Source organism: Triticum urartu, chromosome 3A (genome assembly GCF_056163025.1).
Source record: "Triticum urartu cultivar PI428250 chromosome 3A, HENAU_Tu73, whole genome shotgun sequence".
Lineage (NCBI taxonomy): Eukaryota > Viridiplantae > Streptophyta > Magnoliopsida > Poales > Poaceae > Triticum > Triticum urartu.
The window spans coordinates 624,427,592-624,447,757 of record NC_141875.1 but is presented as its reverse complement, the minus strand read 5'-3'; the positions used below and the strand labels follow the sequence as shown (position 1 = coordinate 624,447,757).

The window sequence follows — 20,166 nt, the reverse complement described above, 5'->3', positions numbered from 1 at the left end:
GCTACGCCATGTTAGTCTATTAACCAGGGGATGGGCCAAAGTAATCATGATGTGATTGCCACCTAATGAAAGCTACACAGATGATTTTCTATAGATATGGTAGACTGAATTTTCAAACACTTTTCTTGTTCTTGGGGCTCTGGTGTCTGCTTATGTCTTTTTCTTCACATTAATATCTTCGCTTTCTGGCCGGGACCAAACTAAAGACTATTTTAGATAGATGTGGTGATAGATCTATGCATTTAGGGTGGCTGTTTTTGGATTTGGAGACCAGAAACCCTTTTCCGTTAAAGTATAGGTGGCCAACGGTCTGCATGTCGTATGTGCATGCTTAAATTATAAATCCACCTCGAGCCCCTATTTTGATCAATCAAAATTCTACTAGGGTGCAACAGCTCTGCTACTGCTAGTACACAAGAACAGGTCAAGCGCAACAAAACACTGGATTACCCGCACAACTAATTCGCGCGGCTCAAGTATCTTGTTGTTTGTTTGTTTGAACACTGGATCAATCTGATTTTAGAATTTTGTTTAAACAAAGAGAGTTAAGAGGGCACTGCCTGGTGGTGCCTGCAGCATACATGCATTATAATAGCCGATGCTGAGGGTCTCCACTCTCCGGTCAAAGCAGTGATTAGTAAGAGGACCAAGAATTGTGGTAGAAAGCGGATTGACGGCCAAAGTAATCATGATTTGATTGCCACCAAATGAAAGCTACTCCTAATTTTCTTGGATATATGGCGGACATGATTTTGAGATACTTTTCTTGGTTCATGGGTCATGGGGCTCTGGTTGCTGCTTATCCTTTTTTTTATGTCTTTGTATACCAACTGCCATGTATAACTTCACATCGTGGGACCAAAACTAGACTAGGATAGATACATTATAAACTAGACTATCGCTCATGCCTGGCGCGCCATGCCCCGCGCTTCTCCAGCTCCGTGCGCCTCCCATGATGCTGCTGCCGGTGCCGTCTCCCACCAGACCCCCTGGGTTTGAGACCTCCCCCACGCCGCCGCCGCTGTCCAACGGGCCGGTGCGCCGCACCCCCTCTCCCGTACGGCGCCGTCGGGCTGATGCGTCCGGTGTGGTTGGCCTGCAATGCCTCACACCGCTTTTTGAAGACCGCCAGGACGCCATTCTGCCAACACCTACTCCGACCCCAACTCCTCCACGAGCTCCTGCGGCATGTCGGAAGACGATGGCTGGACTCACCATCTCTGCTATTGATGGCGCCTTCTCGCTGCACAAGACGAGGGCGGCAGGCCGCCCCAAGGGTGCGCCCGTAGCTCGTGCGGCAGAGATCCTTGTCTGTCGCTCCCTCGGCATTGTTAAGAATGGAGAGGACGTGACTACGACGGTTCCGGACGCATTTGCGGATCGCTTCAAGGAGCAGTTGTCGCCGGAGGTGCTCGCTGCCATGAGGGGGTTGTTCAAGCTCGATGATGCTGAAGCTGCTGCTGTCGAAGACGCGCTCCTGGCGCATGGAGGTGGAGGCGCCCTGGACTTGGAGAGAGACGAGGAAGCCGTGCTACAGCAGGCAGCAATTTGAATTGCTGCTCAAAAAACCTGGGACTGTTGTTTGCCATGTTAGTGCACCTACTTATATTACCAGGGGTAGTTAGTTGCTGGCGTGCTAGTTCAACGCCGTGTCTCAGGACTACATGGGTGCTTGCTCACCCATTTGCTCTGGATGTTGCCACTTTATATTGGCAGTCTGCCACTAGTTCATTTCATCTGCATCCTATGGTTGTCCTAATCTGTGATGTGTGGCTGTGCTCAAGGGCTGCTGTGGGTTACTAATGCAAGTACAACCAGTTAACTTCTTGAGCTGGAACGTTAGGGGACTGAATTGCCCGGACAGGCGGTCCACCGTTAATGCCACCATTGCTTCCTCCTCCTGTCAAGTGGTGTGTCTACAGGAGACGAAGCTTCACGCTATTGATCAATACACGGCGGCATTTTTGGGGGGCCACAGGCTGCGTAGCTTCGTGCAGCGGCCGGCTAATGGCACCAGGGGAGGGATCCTTCTTCTCTGGGACGACCTCTTGGTGGAGATGACTAATATCACCGTGGCTACCTACTGCCTTTCGGCCATGGTTCGTGTCAGAGACTCGGGTGTGACCTTCAAAATTACTACCGACTATGGCCCCACCGACCACTCACTCAAAGATGCTTTCTTTGATGAGCTCGCTACCCAGAAACCGCCCGCGGGGATGGCTTGGCTCGCCTCTGGGGACTTCAATCAGATTTACCGGGCTCGGGATAAGAACAAGAGGAATGTGAACTGCAGCCGTATCAATCGGTTCCGCGCATCGCTCCATAGCTGTGAGCTCAAAGAAATCCACCTTCAGAACAGGAGGTTCACATGGAGCAACGAGAGATCAAATCCCACCTTATGCAAGCTCGACTCCTTCTTTTGCAATGCGGAGTGGGACACAACCTTCAATGATCACGTGCTCCATGCGCTTTCTTCGTCCCTCTCTGACCATTGCCCACTCTTGCTTGCCGAGGATAAAGGTCCAAGGAGGCCCAGGACCCTCAAATTCGAGAACTTTTGGGCATCTATGCCCGGTTTCAGTGAGGTGGTCCAAAAGGCATGGGCCGAGCCTGTTGAGCACACATACCCGTACATCCTTCTGTTTCACAAGCTTAAGAAAACGGCGCTGCGCCTCACGGAGTGGAGCAGGGGCCTCTTCTCTAAGGCTAAGGTCCACCTCCATGCCGCCCTCTTGGTTATCTTACGCCTCGACATTGCTCAGGAGGGAAGGCTTCTCTCCCCCGCGGAGTGTGATCTTCGGGCCCGCCTTAAGAGAAGGGTCATAAGCTTGGCCGTGCTTGAAAAAGCACGCAAAAAGCAGTGTGCTAGAATCTCTAACATCAAAGAAGGAGATGCCAACACCAAATTCTTTCACCATCGGGTCAACGCGCGAAGGCGGAAAAACCACATTCATCGCATCATGAATGATCAAGGGTGGGTGATTGAGCACGAGGCCAAAGAGAAAATAATCCATGACCACTTCTCGCAAGTTATGAAAAGAGGAAACAGAAGCACGAAGGACTTCAATTGGGAGGAGCTCAATCTGGAGTCGCATAACCTACACGAGCTTGATTCACCCTTCTCTGAGGAGGAGGTCCTCGAGGTGATAAATAGCATGCCTACTGACAAGGCGCCGGGGCCGGATGGCTTCACCGGTCTCTTCTTCAAGAAGTGCTGGGGCATCATCAAGCACGACCTCATGAGGGTGATCCAACGCTTTGACTCCTTACACACGGCAAACCTGCACTGGCTCAACTCTGCGAATATTGTGTTGCTTCCCAAGAAAGATGGGGCGGAGAGCATCGTCGACTTTAGGCCCATTAGCCTCATCCATGCGGTCGCGAAGATCATCGCGAAGGTGCTCTCTGTCAGGCTTGGCCCGCACATGTCCGCCCTCGTCTCTAACGCCCAAAGTGCTTTCATCAAAACACGGAGCATCCACGACAACTTCATGTATGTTAGAAACCTTGCGCGTCGGCTGCATAAGAGCAGGACTCCCTCTCTCCTCTTCAAGCTTGACATTCAAAAGGCCTTTGACTCGGTTAAGTGGGAGTATTTGCTTGATCTACTGCGGAGATGAGGCTTCCCTAGCAAATTTCGTGAGTGGATTGCGGCTCTCCTCTGTTCCTCATCTTCGAGGGTTCTCTTGAATGGGGTGGCTGGTTCTCCCATCAAGCATGGCAAGGGTCTATGGCAAGGAGACCCCATCTCCCCCCTCCTTTTTGTCATCGCCATTGACCCTCTGAAGCAAATCCTGGACGTGGCAACGAGGAAGGGCCTCTTGCATAAGATCCGTGGGAGAGGGTAATGGTGCGAACCTCTATCTACGCAGATGATGCGGCTGTGTTCGTCGCGCCGATCAAGAGGGATGTGGACAACCTTGCGGCCATTCTGAGGGGCTTTGGGGATGTCACCGGCCTGTGCACTAACTTTCATAAGAGCTTGGTGGTCCCCATCAGGTGCGGCAACCTCGACTTGGACCATATTACCCGCGGTCTTCCGGCTATTAGGGCCTCCTTCCCACTCCGCTATTTGGGTCTGCCGCTCTCTGTGTGGAAGCTCAAGCTTGCTGATCTTCAATTTCTCGTGGATAAGGTCGCGAGCAGATTGACAACATATGAGGGTCAAAACATTACCACCATTGGCCGTACTGCGCTTGTCAAGTCGGTGCTCGCTTCCCAAGTGATCTACTTCATCACGTCACTTGTCATTCAACCCACCATCCTGCAAACCATCGACAAGCTTGAGCGGGCCTTCCTTTGGTCTGGGTCGGATAAAACCACGGGAGCAAAGTGCAAGGTCAACTGGGACATTGTGGAGCAGGCCGCTTGCTTTTGGTGGGCTTGGGGTCCTCAACACCAACAAGTTTGCGCGGGCCTTGAGATTGCGGTGGCCGTGGTACGAGTGGAAAGAACCCACGAAGTTGTGGGTTGGGGGCGGGAACCCATGTGACGAGGGCGACCTCAGCTTTTTCTATGCCTGTACAACCATCACGGTCGGGAATGGTGCAAAGACACCTTTTTGGGACAGCCCTTGGCTCCTTGGTCGTAGGCCCAAAGACATTGCTCCACTCATTTTCGAGGCCTCCTCCCGAAAGTACTGGAAGGTTCGGGAGGCCCTCAAGGAGAATGCGTGGATTATCAAAATCAGGCCACCCGCTTCGGTTTCCGTCGAGCTTGTCTCGCAATTCTTCACCCTCTGGACGTTGCTGCAAGAGGTGCATCTGGACGAGCTTGTTGAGGACGATATTCTGTGGAAGCACACGAGTTCTGGACACTACTCTGCTGCCTCCGCCTATAGGGCACAATTTTTGGGCTTGGTCCTCTCCCCCTTGGACCAAATGGTTTGGAAGATTTGGGCCCCTCCGAAAGTCAAGTTCTTCGCTTGGCTCGCGCTTCAGGATAGGATATGGACTGCCGATAGATTGGAGAGGCGAGGTTGGCCAAACTGTGGCCCTTGTCCCTTGTGCAGGGGGGTTCAGGAATGCGGTCCCCACCTTTTCTTTCGGTGTCGCTTCACTCTCCACCTTTGGAACATGGTGATTCAGAATCTTCACATCTACGACTTGGACACTTCCACTTGGCACTTGTTCGACTCCGTCCACGAGTGGTGGGCAAGCATGTGCACCGTGGGCACCAGCGACCGAAAAGTGAAAGGCATCAATTACAATGCTGGTTTCGTGGGTTATCTGAAACGAGCGTAACGCAAGGGTGTTTAGGCATAAGAGTGCACCTCCGCAAATCCTACTGAACACCATCATCGAGGAGACAAACCTTTGGGTCAAGGCCGGGGCGAAGAAATTAGGGTCTTTTTTGTTGCGAGAATAATTGTCATGCCGATTCTTGGCTGTGTGTTGTAACAAACTCTTTCTGGTTTAATATATGAGGCAAAGCTTTTGCCTCCGTTTCAAAAAAGTATATACTGTATATACTACAAATTAGATTAGGGGTGTCTAGCTGGTTTTGGACTCGGAGACCAGAATGTTTTCCAGTAACCTATAGCTGGGCAACGGCCTGCATGTCGTATATATGTGCATGCACTGCATTACATGCTTAAAATATCTGCCTGAAGCAAAAATATCTAGGATGCAACAGCTCTGGCCTGGCTAGTGTGCAACAAAACACTGGATTTATATATACGATATATATATATATCGGTTAGCTACACACCTAAATGCTTAATTTGTTACTCTTGAAAAAATGCTTAATTTGTTTATTTGTTACGCGGCGCGGTTATCTTCGAGGAACAACGCGTATGTGATCAAGTGCGCGGATGTAATGATTGGTAGTATAGTATAGTTTAGCTTTGGCCTTTGGAGTTCAAAATAATCAGTTTTTTCATTAATCATTTTAATGATCATCTCAGCCGAATCTCCTCTCCAGGAAGACTTTGCCGTATCTGTATGTCCACCCTTGTAAGTATTCGCGCTTATAAAAAGTGAGATGAAGTGGAAATTATGGAACCTTCATTTCGCTCCTGTTGAACATTACTGATTTTCCATGCCTGCCAATGCATCACTGTAACCTTTTCATAGCATTATTTATCTGGATATATAAGGCTTAGCATGCAGTTGCTGAATGATGAGATGTAATTTACTTTTGATATAGTATTATTGTTTCAAAACAAAATCATGTTTGGCAATTCAGATTAACTTGCTAGATTAGTACTAACACAATAATGCATGTACGTTGAAGACAGGTATGTATCTATATCATGTTTGAGATTTATGCTAGCAATTACATAATTTGAAACTGGTTGTGCAGATTTATGCTAGCAATTGCTTCCTTCGTTCAGAAAAGTTTGTCCCTCAAATGGATGTATCTAGCATCAAGTTAGTGCTAAATACATTCATTTAAAGGACAAGCTTGGGACAAGCTTTTCGGACCGAGGGCACAATTTTAAACTGTTTGTGCAGATTATGGAAAAAACGCATCTAACCAGTGCAAACAACATAAACAAATGCATGTAAACGAATAATGCACCACAATACAAAATTGCAGTGTAAATTAATGTTGTTAATTTTAACATCACGAAAATATGCTCTTTGGCTGAATATGAAAAGTATGCTCTCAAGGACCTATCAAATGACAAACTTTAAACAAAAAGAGCAGCACTACGTACTGTTGTTATAAAGGAACATGGCTCATGCACACACTACTAGGAAAAGGCCTACTAATGGCGCACCTAATTTGGTCATTAATGGCGCATTAGTGGTGCGCCATTAGTATATTTTACTACTGGTGCGCCATTAGTATCTGCTATACTAATGGCGCACCTCAGATGCGCCATTAGTATATACAATAGTGCGCCATTAGTATGCCTCCCAGGGGGCCATGTATACCCAGGTGCTTTGCCATACTAATGGCGCACGACAACAGGATGCGCCATTAGTAACTTCGGCATACTAATGACGCACTGTTTAATGATGCGCCATTAGTATCCTTTGGCATACTAATGGCGCACTATAATGTGATGCGTCATTAGTATGAATATCAGGCTTTTTTATTTTTTAATTTTCTGTTTTTTGCACAGGTTACAAAATATATAATTGGACAAAATATAGACAGCACACATCAACAACAGATTCATCGAATACAATAGAAGATTAGTCTCTGAATACAATTCATCATATTAGTCTCCGAATTGAAAAGACCGAACAAAGATAGAACATTATATTACAAGTCTCGAGACCGCGAGTTTGTCTTCACATTACAAGTCGATATCGATCATCTAAACTACCATCACATAGAAGAGAGCTGCGGTCATCACGATGAGCATCATCACGATGAAACTCGTCTTCATCCGGTTCCTCCAACGCTCCCTCCCCTCTCCCGCTAGATAGCGGGCGTATCTAGATTCGGCCTCGGCCCTAGTGGTGTACCCTTTGTAACTGTTATCGCTGAATCGGTGAACCTGTCTCCGACACTCCTCCCAGTCGTCGTAGACTCCGGGAACCTTACCCTTGTACACGACATACCACGGCATCGCTATGCAGTAGCCAAACGAAACGTTAGTACCAATTCACAGACAATACATAAGCAATATATAAGTATGCAACAGAACGATCGGAAGAGAAAAGCAAGACATTAATAGCATCGATTACATCTAAGTTGAACGACTCTCGAAACCAAAGAGACATACTACAAGTTCATTAAAGTTTAATTACAACATGAGCCAATCGATGTTTCAGAACTAGACACAGCATCACTGCTTTCGACTCGACTCAAGGGACCGGAGCGTGGATGAAGCCGTCGTCTATCGTGGGAGTCATGAAACAACGGGCGTTGTCAGCCTGCATTTGTAGGATTGTGTCGATGTCACTGTTGGACGGTTGATTTCTGAGGTAGAACTGCCCCGAGGTACGAAGGACATCTTGATGGATGATTTCCGCAAACTCCGACTGGATGCGAAAAAAATTCTTGTTTGATGTCCGCGTCCTGGATTGCCGACACGCTCGCGGCCCAATCTTTGAGTCTACTCGGTAGCAGAAGTTGATGATGGTCCCGTACGATCGCCCGCATGTGATGGATGGCGTAGTAGGCACCCTTCTGACCGCCAGGCGGCTGCTTGACGCAGCAGAACGTCGTATTGTGGGAGAACACGTGCTTGCCGTACTTACGAATAGGCCTGGTGAAGGTGCCTCCAGATTTGACGTAGCCGGGGAGAACATCATCAAGAACCTTCTTGACATTTGTGTAGTCTACGTTCGACTGACGGTCCGGGTCGAAATACGTGGCCATGGAATATTTGGGGCTTAGGAGGATGAGCGTGCAATGTGTGTCACTGCAGAAAACACGGAATGTTAAAAGAAAAACGATCGAAATCTAAGAATTCATATGTTACGGGGCAGTTGAGGGGAGGACTTACTCGGGAAAGTAAGGCCCGAGGAAGTTATCCTTATCTTGGTTTGCCAGAATGACGCCTTCGAGGTAAGAACTCGAGACTTGCCGGTCCCCAGCGCTGCCCAAGATCTTGGCACGCATGTAGAAGGGGTCGACTATCACGATGTCCGGGGTCTTGTCGCGAATGATCCGCATCTCCATACTCAGCGAAAATAGCCGAACGAAGGTGTAGTGCAGCGGATGAAGGTTCAACATAGCGTGGATGTCATCAAACCGCGGGACGATCGTACCCCGGTTGGAGTTATCCACAAAGCCCTTGCCCTCTGGCACCTTGGCCGCGAAAACCGGGTATGCCACATCCTTCTCTCCGAGACGCCGCTTCTCCAAAGAAAGAACACTGTCATGCAGACTCCGCATAGCACCGGTTGCAGCATCGAGCATATTTCTCGGTAGCATCGGCCTACCCGCCACATGCACCCTCCTCGAGATATCCTCAGGTGAAGGTGGCCCGTCCTGAGCACGGATCGTACTCGGTGCCGGCTGGCCCGCACCCTTGTTAGTCTTTTTTTTGCGTGCCTTCTTCTTCTCCTGTAATAGGACCGAGTTCTGCTCACAGACCGCCTTCTTGAGTGTGTTGGGGCTGATCATATTTCGCACCTCGCCTATCTGAGGCTCGGTGAAGTCGGCAGCTGGAGGCGTCTCCTGAGAGCTGAACTGCAGACGACGCCTGTTGCAACTTGGCTTCTCCGCGGTACCAGCTAGATCGCGCACGTCTTTTGTTGGGTTGGGTTTTTGAGAAGGAGGCCCCATGAAGTCGCCACCGTACCCATGATCGGCAAAGTACTGATCGACGTTGGCAAATGTATCGTCGTCGTCGTCGTTCTGATCCTGTGCCATATGCATGTTTGGATCCAGTGGCATAGGGATGTCCGGCACCGTTGCGGCGGTCTTGCCATGGGGCCGACTTGGCGCCGGCACGACTGGCGGTGTTGTCTTTGGGGTGGTGTCCCCCGCCCCCAAACGAATCTGGCTCTTCGGCCAAAGCAGGGGCCAGCTCAGGCAGGCGCTGAGGGTCATCACGTCATCATCGTCGGCCCCGGCGGGTCGAATCGGAGGTAACAACTCGTCGCAGCCTGGCAGCACCCGAACCAGTTGAACCCTAAACAAGTTGGGTGGCATCGGGGTACCGTGGAACAAGGGGTTGCCCGGTTGAACGATTTTGCCCTTGGCGACATCGACCAACTCGTTGTTCACGAAGTGCAGGAGAGTGCACGGAACGTCGGCGGCGCCCTGCGAAAACATGTAGGGCGTCAGGGATGCCCAGTCAAAGGCAAGGAGATGAAGTCCTCGGCCGAGAGAGGCTTAATTAGTTACCGTGATGATGGCGTCGAGCTCGGCTGATGTCGAGGCACCGCCAACGGCGGGCGTGCAGTTGACGGAGGGGCCGCTTGCTGCAGAGGTGCCGGCCGACGTACACCCGGGTGCATTAAGCTCCCGTGCCGGCGTCGGAGACACCAATGCCGCCTCCGCCGGAGACACCAATGGCCCCGCCATTGTGTTCTGCGAGTTGCTGGCCGTGAAGCTAGGAATCAGGGGCGGCCCCTGTTGGCCGCCCACAATCCACGCACTAATCCCCTGGATCAAGGTAGGCACAATGGCGGTGATCGTCGCTCCGAGTTGTTGTTGCACTTGCTCTTGGACAATCTCCGGAATCCGCGCCACCTGTGCCCTGAGTTCTTGAACCTCGCGCGCCTGGCTTTCCGAGCTGGTCTTTTTCTCCTTTCGCCCACCAGTGTTATAGTATGACGACCATTTTGTCGACAAGCCTTTGCCGGCCACACGACCAGCTGACGTCGCCTTACTGAGCTTATCCTTGTTCTTCATTACATTCAACGCCCTATTTAGAGTGGTGTCCCAAGGGTTGCTCTTTGTCGACCCCGCGCTACTGCTTTCAGTCGCCTGCGGAAGGAATGTGAACCATTTAGAAATTTAGCTTCATTAATTAGAATGCAACCATATGGAGCTAATTACGCGGGGGTGTATTCCTTACCAGAACAAACTCAAGCGCCCTGGTTTTCGGATCCGTGGTAAGCTCCTTTGTTTTCGGGTCCTTCTTGTACCGGGCCCTGACAAAGTTCCTGGTCTGCTTGTCACCGTATTTATCGAAGAGGGGCGGTAGGCCTTGCTCGGCACGGTCCGCCTCCTCCTTGTCCCATATAGGCTCCGCCACTCTGTAACCGCCGGGACCGAGTGTGTGTTCCCCTAAGTTCAGCTCCCGCATTTCTTTCCCCCACTTACTTGATTCGGAGTTTGCGGTGCTCGAGCAATTGATCTTGAAGTCGTTGTAGTCATCTTCGGTGATCGAAGGATTTTTCTCCTTGATCTTCTCATAACTCCTTTCTCGATCATTCTTTTCACATTGCTTTTCCAAGTAGACAGGGCCTTGCTCATCTTCGTGACGGCAGCATTGTTCACTTTATTCCCTTTGAGGCTTGTGTTTTCAAATTCAGCGGGGAACTTGTATCGTTCGTGCAACTTCGTGAAGAGGAGGTTGCGCAAATTTCCTCGGTCAGGATGCCTCAGGTTCTCGGTGTTGATCGAGACGGTGCTCCGGAGAATGCACCCGAGCTGAAGCGAGTACCCCTTGACTATTCGTTCGGGCGTCGTTGGATTCCCGTCGGAGTCCACTTCAGTAACTTCCTCCTTGAGGGTGCGGAGCACGGTCGGGCGCCGGTCCTTCCGTTGCCTCTTCGGTTGGCTGCCATCTGTGCGTGCGCCGCCATCATCAGTGGTGGCATCCTCGGCGGCACCATCAATGGTGGCATCAGTGGGGTCATCCTCGGCGGTACCATCAGTGGTCTCAGGATCGGTGGGGAAGGCGGCGTCCTCATACAAGTGAGGTTGTTCCTCCATCTCCTGGGACAGCTCCCAGAATTTCTTGCCGCCCGAACCCCCGGCCTCATCGTTGTTGGCCATGTTTCTCTATAAATAGGAACAAAGTTTGGTCAAAAAGTTGGTTATTGTCAAGGAACAAGATCATGGTCTCATCATTTAGGGTTTGTCGACACCGAGGCATCCTAAAAGCTAAGCTTTTATCATTGAGGGTTTTTCGACGCCGAGGCACCCTAAAAGCCTAAGCTTTCATCATTTCGGTTTTTATCGACACCGAGGCACCCTAAAAGCCATGCATTAGTCACAAGTACGCCGGGGCACTTGATCCTACTTAATTAACTACTAAGCAGGGTACCAAGCAGACTCTCGCACACGTTCTTCGTGATATGCATGACATCAAGGCTGTGAGGCACACGGTGGATCTTCCAGTACGGCAAGTCCTAGAAAACAGACCTCGTTTTCCATACCTTCAGCAGCGGCTCTGGCGCCTTTCGCTTCTTTCCCGGCTCTGGCGCCTTTTGCTTCTTTCCCGGCAGTGGGCAGTCTTTCCAATTTTTCAACAGCTCGTCTATTTCCTCGCCGCTCCTCGTACGCGGGCGTCCTCGGGGTTCGGTTTCACCATCGAATAGATCCTTGCGTCTTCTTCACGGGTCATCGTCGCGAAGCCACCTTCGATGTCCCATGAACACGGTTTTCGAAGACCCGGGATCTCTATCTAGCTGGCGATACGTTGTGTCATCCATGCACCTGACGCATCCAGGAAATCCGTGGACCACCTGCCCCGCGACATATCCGTAACCGAGATAGTCGTGCACCGTCGTGAGCAGCGCGGCTCTCATAGGGAAATATTCTTTCTCTGCGGCGTCCCACGTATTGGCTGGCGTTTTCCACAGCGTGTCAAGCTCCTCTTTCAGCAGCCCCAGATACAGATTGATGTCGTTCCCTGGTTGTTTCGGTCCTTCAATTAGCATACTCATGTGAATGTACTTCCTCTTCATGCACAACCAGGGGGAAAGGTTGTACATCCACACAAACACAGGCCAGGTGCTATGTGTGCTTCTCTGGCTGCCAAACGGATTGACTCCATCGGTGCTCGCGCCCAGCACGATATTCCTTGAATCGTTCCCAAATTCTAGGTCTTCGAAATTCAACGCTTCCCACTGGCTCGCATTCTTAGGGTGACTCAGCATCTTGTCTTTTTTATCTATCTCTGGATCATTTGCGCCATCTTCTCGCTTCTTCTCCTCCCTATCCGCGTGCCAACGCAGGAGCTTTGCTACATTAGGGTCCGCGAAATACCGCTGCAGACGAGGAGTGATCGGAAAGTACCACACCACTTTTCGAGGAGCTTTCTTCCTCTTCTTGTATCGAGTGACGCCGCACACCTGACATATGGTACACTCCGCGTGCTCGTCCCGATAAATGATGCAATTGTTCATGCACACATGGTATTTCACGTGCGATAAATCCAGAGGACACACGATTTTCTTCGCCTCCTTCAAATTGGTCGGGCACTTGTTCCCCTTGGGAAGACGTTCGTGCCAGAATGACATGTTCTCGTCGAAGCATGCGTCGGTCATTTTGTGTTTTACCTTCATCTCCAGAGCCATGAGCGTTACTTTCAGGCGGGTATCCTCGGGCCTGCATCCTTCATACAATGGAGTAACCGCGTCTAACTCAAGTTGATCCATCTTGGCTTTCTCTCGGACGGCAGCTCTTGCGTTATCCGTCTGCTTGAGAAGCAACTCTTGAATATGAGGGTCCTGCACCCAGCCCATCGATGGTCCAGCGTCGTCTGCTCCGCCGGCATCATCATCTTCATGATCATGCCCGTCGTCTGCTCCGGCATCTTCCTCATCATCATGTCCTGCATCTTCTACATGATGACTGTGTACAGCATCACCGTCGTGATCATCTCCTGGGGATTCTTCGTCTTCTCGCCCGCCCGAGCCGCGGTGGTTGTCTTGCTGCCCTTCCTCATTTCTTGCCCGGCCCCCATGGACGACTTCGTAGTCATCTTCATCACCTTGCCACCGATAGCCATCCATGAAACCACGCAAGAGCAGGTGGTCCCGCACCTGCCCGGATTCCAGGTCCGCAATAAGGCTCTTCAGCTTGCATCTTTGACACGGACATCCTATCTCCGTCTCGTTCTTTTGAAGCATCTCGGCCTTCGCGGACCTCAAAAACCTATTCACGATGCCTTCGGTCATCATGCGGACCATGGTCGCCTGCGGGGTAGAGCAAAACGATATTTTAGAACCAAGAAAATTTTTGGTATGACTTTCCCTAAAAATAGGACCAAAAAGAATGCTTAATGCCAAAATTCTCGCCGAAACGGAAATGAATCAACATTCCGGCAAAATATTGGCAACTATCGCATTTCAAATACCGGTACACCTCCAAACACAAACACATATGCAACACCACAAACATATGCAACACCACGAACATACATAGATCTAGCTAGGCCATAAAAAGTGCATGTGCACATTGTTGTAGGGAGAACAACATAAATATAGCTTCCCCCCTTACTTACCTATCAAAACAAGGTAATTTAACCACTTAAATTAAATGAATCTATGGTGGAAATGAGGTGAAAAAGAGAAGGCACCCGAGACAAGGAGGAGGTGGAGAGAATAAAGTGGGGAGAAAGTGAGTGTGGGTAGGAGAGGCTGTCCAAAATATCTTGTTGCTGCCCACTTATTAATGGCGCACCAACTCTAAATGCGCCATTAGTAATCCAGGTTACTAATGGCGCACCTTCTGGTGGTGCGCCATTAGTAGTTTTGCAAAAAAAAACATACTAATGGCGCACTGTCCCACAGTGCGCCATTACTAGTAGTAGTTTTGCAAAAAAGGGAATAAAAATATAATAAAAAAACAATATTAGTGGCGCACTTTCCGGCAGGTGCGCCATTACTAGTTACAACTAGTAATGGCGCACTGTGTCTGGATGCGCCATTAGTATGTTTGGACAGACGCACTAGTTAAAAAAAATTTGATACTAATGGCGCATCCTGGACCAGGTGCGCCATTAGTAGTTTTAACTCTAATGACGTATCAGAAGGTGGTGCGCCATTAGTATATACTAATGGCGCACTGCTTGTCTGGTGCGCCATTAGTGTCAATCCCATCTATAGCCCTTTTTCTAGTAGTGACAAGACAACTCAACTGTACATGACTACATGGGTATACATGTCACATTGTCACTAGTGGCGTGGGGCTGTGGATTAGTTTGTAAAAATCAGCTGTTGTCGATCTCATCAGAAAAAATCTATAAATCACCTAATCAATAAATCTTTATGAGACATATACTTCCAGTCCATGCACATTTGTTTTCACCCTTTTATCGACAATTGACATGCATGCACCGTCACGATTGATTCTTGGACCGCTATTTTTATGGCCAGCAGAAATTCACGGCGGTATTATCTACTCAGGAGAATCTTTCTCTTGTGTGTGCTGGTTATGTAGATAGCCTCCAAACGTGAAAATTTTCATCTTGCGATTTTGCAATTTTTGTGAAGGCGCAGTGTGCAAGTCAACATCCGTCAGTCCATCACCCCAAACACCAAAACAACCTACAAACGACTTTTATGTCCTTGAAAAGAAAACGACTTTTATGTGACCCTATGTAGTGGTGTTGGTCAGTAAAGAATATTCCAGACCCCATTTATATCAAAGTTTGTTTTTCGTTCTTTTCAAAATTGCACGGCTTTTGTCCACAAAAAATGGGTTTCCTGGGGACAACTCTGCACCACCAGCTCAGCTAATGTGTGGTCCAGATGGATTTTCGGATATAGAGCAAAAGCTTGCAATTTGCCAAAAAGCCCAAGATCATTTGTGATCCCAGACCTGATGTTTCGTTGTCCATTGAGATTTGTCAATGGATCGTTTTCATTTCATGGATATTGTGTAGGGTGTCACCACGTTTATTCAATATTTAGGAAGTGTCATCGAGTGCTTGGATGTATCCAACATGGTAGTTGATTTTTTTTCCAGTGTCGTGGCAGTTGATAAGATCTACCCTATCAACAGTTTTCTCATAGGCTGAAGTTTCAATAACCCCCTCCCCCTCCCATACGACGATGCCTTGGTGTCGTGTCGGTCCTCAGCGCCGCCTCCTACAGCAGCCGCCATCATCGGTAGGTCTGTAGTAGCCCCTGCACCTCCGCTCGCCTTCCCTCAGCACCCGCCTTGGCCTCTCGTGACCAATGTCATTGTGCTTCCCCATCACGGCTCCTCACCTAGGCACCCCACGCCGTTGTGCCACCCCTCTACGCTGCCTCCCGGCCCCGTCTTGTGTCCCCTCACATTCACTGTATCATCTCCGTCTTTGCCTAATCGTCTTGGCTTCTGGCACATCGCTCGAGCCACGCAACAAATTCTAGAAGATGTTCATAAAAAATATCACAACAAATCCACTATTTCACTTGCTTGAAAAAGGCAACCTCAGTTGATTCACATTACCTTTTGTTATTTCAATCCTTCCATGTCCAATCATCCAAAAGCGGTTCCATTCAAAGACCCTGTCGCGGAAAAGAGGCAGATCTGATTAATTCGACAATCTGAAAGTTTTTGTCATAAAGTGACATGGAGAAATAAAGCAACAACAACATGGGTTTTGTGACCCGCAAAAAGACAACAACATGGGTTTTGTTTGGCAGTATAGATATTTTTTTGATAGTGAGTGAATTTCATTGACTCAGAAGGAAACAACAATATAATACAATGAGCAAACACATGATCTATGCATGATTAGGATGCATACAATCAACACCAACACATAGAAGACCACATCAATAAATTGCAAAGTCATACAAAATCAAAGTTATGTCTAGAGAAAAAACTAAGCGAACAAAAAAATGACCAACGAACTACAAGAACGAGCATCGGCACCAATCACCTATCTCTTGACAAAACAAGGACAACTGAAAAACTTCTCTGGCAGCAATGTCTCTAAGAAGGAAACCACACTCAAGCACCACCCTCACTTGATCCACTCATCAAAGGCGTGATTCTATGTTTTCATCATGAAAATCAAATCTGAGCAACTCCAAAGAGTGCTAACGAAACACTGTCATCGTCAGGTATAATCAACTAGGATCAAGCCTAAGAAGATGTAACGGCAAGCCGCAACGTCTAAAATGAAACCTTGTGACCCCTGGATGATTGCACTAGACATGACACACCTGAAATCCTATCCACTCTGTTTACGCAATCATGGCATCCCGAACAGAGCACGTGAGACCGGAAAGAAAGAAAACAGGGCATATCGACATCCCAGTCCCCAGCCCCCACGTAGGATCCTCCCTACGTGTTGCCTGGTTGCGGCACGCACGTACGTGCGCACTCCTCCATACGTACGCATGCATCAACGCCGCATGCAATGCAGCTGGCTGGATGGTGCAACGTTGCCGTCGGGGCCTTGGACGGCCACCACCACCAGAATCCACAGAGACAGCCCGAGACAAATCACGTGGCTGGTATCCCCCACGGCGGCTGAGCAAGCGAAATGTGGCTGGCTGGCGTCGTGGCGGTGATCAAATAAGCGGCCAGGGACGGTTGCTCGTGGGTTCACGGCGGCTGGCTTCTGCCCCACGCCGCACCAAAGGTTCCGGCGGCCGGCGCTGCTAGCGGTCCTCGGCCACAACTTCTCTTGCTCGTGCTCGTGCTCGTACTTATCCACACAGGTCCGCGTAGGGCTTCCACCTGGCCACCTCATGTCCACGTACAAAGTAGCACGGCACGTCCCAGCTCTTAACCACATCCTCTTTGCTTCGTATGTTGTTCATATTAAATTTTTTAAAAAGACTTATATTTAGAAACGAAAGGAGCAGTAGTGAAAAAAAAAGTAGAGAACTCCGACTAGTAGAGAACTAGTAGGAGTGCTAGTGGTGTTTAGTTACCGAGGCCGTCGAATTGCGTTTTGCGTGGAGCGGAGGCATGGTCAAATGAGTACGTGATGAGCAACCATTTGGTCGGTCGATGTCGATCGATCGAGGGTGCGAGTACGTAAAAGTAAAAGAGCCAGGCCAGCTGCAGAAACTTGTTGCGCTGGCTTGGAGTGACATGATATATGTTGCCGAGGGCGCGTGCGGGCGACACAGGGGTTCAAGTGGTGGTTTTTTAGGGTTCTAGTGGTGGTTACTTGACGGAGTGGCCACGTACCGCACGCACGAGAACGCGGCCGGCCCCTGCCATGCAAGCCGCCTGACGACAACGTCGTACCTAGTGCACGCAATTTCCGGTCCTGACCCATCCAACATCTGCGCCTGATCCTGTCCCGTACAGCTGGAGAACGCAATACCGAAACCGCCACCACCATCACCAGCAGGAGAGTGACATTTACTCCGTCATCACTAACACGAAATGTTGGCCGCCACACTGTAGTAGTACCATGGAACACTTGCTCAGAGCAAGGTGTTGGTTGCCAGATTATTTATTAAGCACGCGCCCAGCTACGCCCTCGCGCATGGCATGGCTAAAATAGAATAAGTTGTTTCTCTTCCTACAGAAACGAACGTCACACTCAAAATGTTGTTTTCTTGGCACAATTAGCCCGAGAAAAGGTAGGCTTCCCATGAGTTAATCAATCACCTAAGAATAAACAAGTATCTTTTCCTGTACAGCCAGCCAATGAGCCAACGAGCTCTTGCCCTGCCTCTATAAATAAGCCACAGCCCAAGCCAACTCTAGAAACCGACCAAGAAGCAGCAGCAGACGAATTCCAGATAGACAAACGTCTCAAGAGAAAGACAGAGAGAGCATGGCGGCCATCTCCTCCACCTCCTACTTCTCCTCGCAGCCGCAGCTGCCGGCGTCCGACGGCGCCAACCCTGCCACCACCAGAAGCAGCAGCAGCAACGGCCGGCAGCCCCGGAGGCGGCGGACCGGCAGGTGCGTCATGCTCGAGGCGGACGCTGCCTCTGGCAGTGGCAGTGTCGGCGCGGCGGTGGGGAGGACGAGGAGCCTCACGGAGGAGGACCTGGAGGAGCTCAAGGGCTGCCTCGACCTCGGCTTCGGCTTCTCCTACCACGAGATCCCGGGCCTCTGCGGGACGCTCCCCGGCCTGGAGCTCTGCTACTCCATGACGCGGAGGTTCCTCGACGAGCAGAGGACTCTGGTCGGGCAGCTGGAGCCCGCCGCCGCCACACCCATCCCAGACTGGAAGATCTCCGGCCCTGGTAAGACTTCTTTTCCTGTCCTGTGCACGTCTGTTTCGATTTCGTTACAATTGTTTCGGGATGCCGCGAAGATGGCAAGGTTTCTCTGCCGTTGTGGCAGAACTCTGTGTTTATGCCTCCATGGTTTGCCTTTTATTATAACGATCAGAACATCAGAGTGTTGATTTTCTCTCTCTGTTTCTTTTTGGTTGATGAACCATGGAGCGGTAAAAGTTTTATAAAACAGAAATCATGAGTGTGGGAGATCCCCACTCAAGTCACATCCCCAGTTGCATCATAAAACACAAAGAGAAAAGGAACTCAATAAGCTGAACTACCTTCTCCAAGACAAGCTTCACAACAAAGCAAAGCAATAGTCCCCACAGAAAATATGTCTCCTCTCTCCAACACACAATTACCCCTAAAAATAAGAATTTGCAAATTTTAAAAAATTCTAATCTTTCTACCTTGAGTATATCACTATATCTTCATACAAAACCAGCAGCGCGAAGCACCTGGAGCTGTCTTTGATTTGCTATTCATTTATGATGATGTCCTATTTTTCTTTGTGATCAACAAATGGCATGCTGCTCATGGCTGATCAGTTACTACTGGCTTTGGCAGGTGATGATCCTGACGAAGTGAAAGCTCGGCTCAAGTATTGGGCACAGACAGTGGCATGCACAGTCAAACTCTGCACCTAGTAGGTCGGGAACTCGGGACTAGGGAGTTTGCGAGTTTATCCCATGACATGTGTGCTAAGATGGGCTGAACTGAAGGTGGCTGAAGCTGAAGAAATCTGCTTACATGGCTCTAAGACATGTTATACCGAGGAGATGCTTCGGTTGCACGCTATCGGGATAACATAACAGATCGGTGCTTTCCGAAAACTTCAGAGAGGGAGATGACTTATGACACCGCAGAACAGCGAGAAATCTCGAGCCGATATGTTGTCTGAGCTTTAATGAAAGCATCAGAAGCTTGTCATTTGTCAGAGGTGTTTTAAACATGCAATTCAGAGAGCTGCTAGTGTTTCTATTCTGCATTGAAATGATCACTAGGAGCTCCAACTGTGTTGTACTGTGCCAAGTTGAGCTTGCAAATATGTTGGTAGATTATTGGCTCTAGCAAATAAGTTGAGCTTGCAATCATGTTCCTTTGAACTTTGATTTGCTTTCAAAGAGTAGACACTGTATAGGACGTTCATGAACATATTTGTTGATTTTGTTGTACTGCAATGCAAAGGTGCAGAAACGGTTTGCCCTGAAATAGATTTCTTTGTCCAGCTTAACAGCAAGTTGTGTTTGCTGTTATTCAGGATATCATATGATCCCACTGAACTGAATTTATGACGTGGCAAGATTGAGAAAAAAACACAGGCGACATAGCTAACTGAGCACTATTGACCGAAATAAGGCAGCGGATTCCTTCAACATATATTTCACGATCTTATTGGACTTACATTGGTGCCCAATGAAGAATAAAATGTTGTTCCCAGTGTAGATTTTTTTTTCAAAAAGGGGATTACCTCGGCTTCTGCATTATAAGACGTTCATGAAATAAGTTTCAGACAATAAAACAAATAAAAAGAATGGCCAAACTCGAGATTACATAGCTCATCCATATAATCTATGAGTATGAGTGGTTCTCCAATCAAACTGGTTGAATAAACTTTGCGCAACTGATTCCAGCCGGCTGCACATAGAGGTCATAGACGCATGTG

General features: G+C 49.2%; 3 protein-coding genes across 3 annotated transcripts; 2 read left to right on the top strand and 1 right to left on the bottom strand.

The window, feature by feature from the left end:
• Positions 1 to 3,847: 3,847 nt before the first annotated feature.
• LOC147980861 (uncharacterized) lies at positions 3,848 to 4,492 on the top strand. The gene has a single exon (XM_087515777.1). The coding sequence runs from the start codon at positions 3,848 to 3,850 to the stop codon at positions 4,490 to 4,492; it is 645 nt and encodes a 214-aa protein (XP_087371903.1).
• A 2,117-nt stretch (positions 4,493 to 6,609) lies between these two features.
• LOC147980860 (uncharacterized) lies at positions 6,610 to 13,499 on the bottom strand. Its single transcript, XM_087515776.1, has 2 exons — positions 12,248 to 13,499; positions 6,610 to 6,617 (listed from the first exon to the last, which is right to left on the bottom strand). The coding sequence occupies exons 1-2, from the start codon at positions 13,497 to 13,499 to the stop codon at positions 6,610 to 6,612; spliced, it is 1,260 nt and encodes a 419-aa protein (XP_087371902.1).
• Positions 13,500 to 17,961: 4,462 nt separating this feature from the next.
• Positions 17,962 to 19,712, top strand: LOC125545513 (uncharacterized). Its single transcript, XM_048709471.2, has 2 exons — positions 17,962 to 18,464; positions 19,068 to 19,712. Exons 1-2 carry the CDS (start codon positions 18,047 to 18,049, stop codon positions 19,145 to 19,147), a joined length of 498 nt encoding a protein of 165 aa, XP_048565428.2. The 5' UTR covers positions 17,962 to 18,046; the 3' UTR covers positions 19,148 to 19,712.
• The last annotated feature ends 454 nt before the right edge of the window (positions 19,713 to 20,166 follow it).

Bases quoted from the DNA above. Each gene is read 5' to 3' on its own strand.
- LOC147980860 (XM_087515776.1), bottom strand. From the start codon at position 13,499: ATGGTCCGCATGATGACCGAAGGCATCGTGAATAGGTTTTTGAGGTCC.
- LOC125545513 (XM_048709471.2), top strand. From the start codon at position 18,047: ATGGCGGCCATCTCCTCCACCTCCTACTTCTCCTCGCAGCCGCAGCTG. The intron at 18,465-19,067 runs GTAAGACTTCTT...TGGCTTTGGCAG, and splicing joins CTGGAAGATCTCCGGCCCTG to GTGATGATCCTGACGAAGTG.
- LOC147980861 (XM_087515777.1), top strand. From the start codon at position 3,848: ATGGTGCGAACCTCTATCTACGCAGATGATGCGGCTGTGTTCGTCGCG.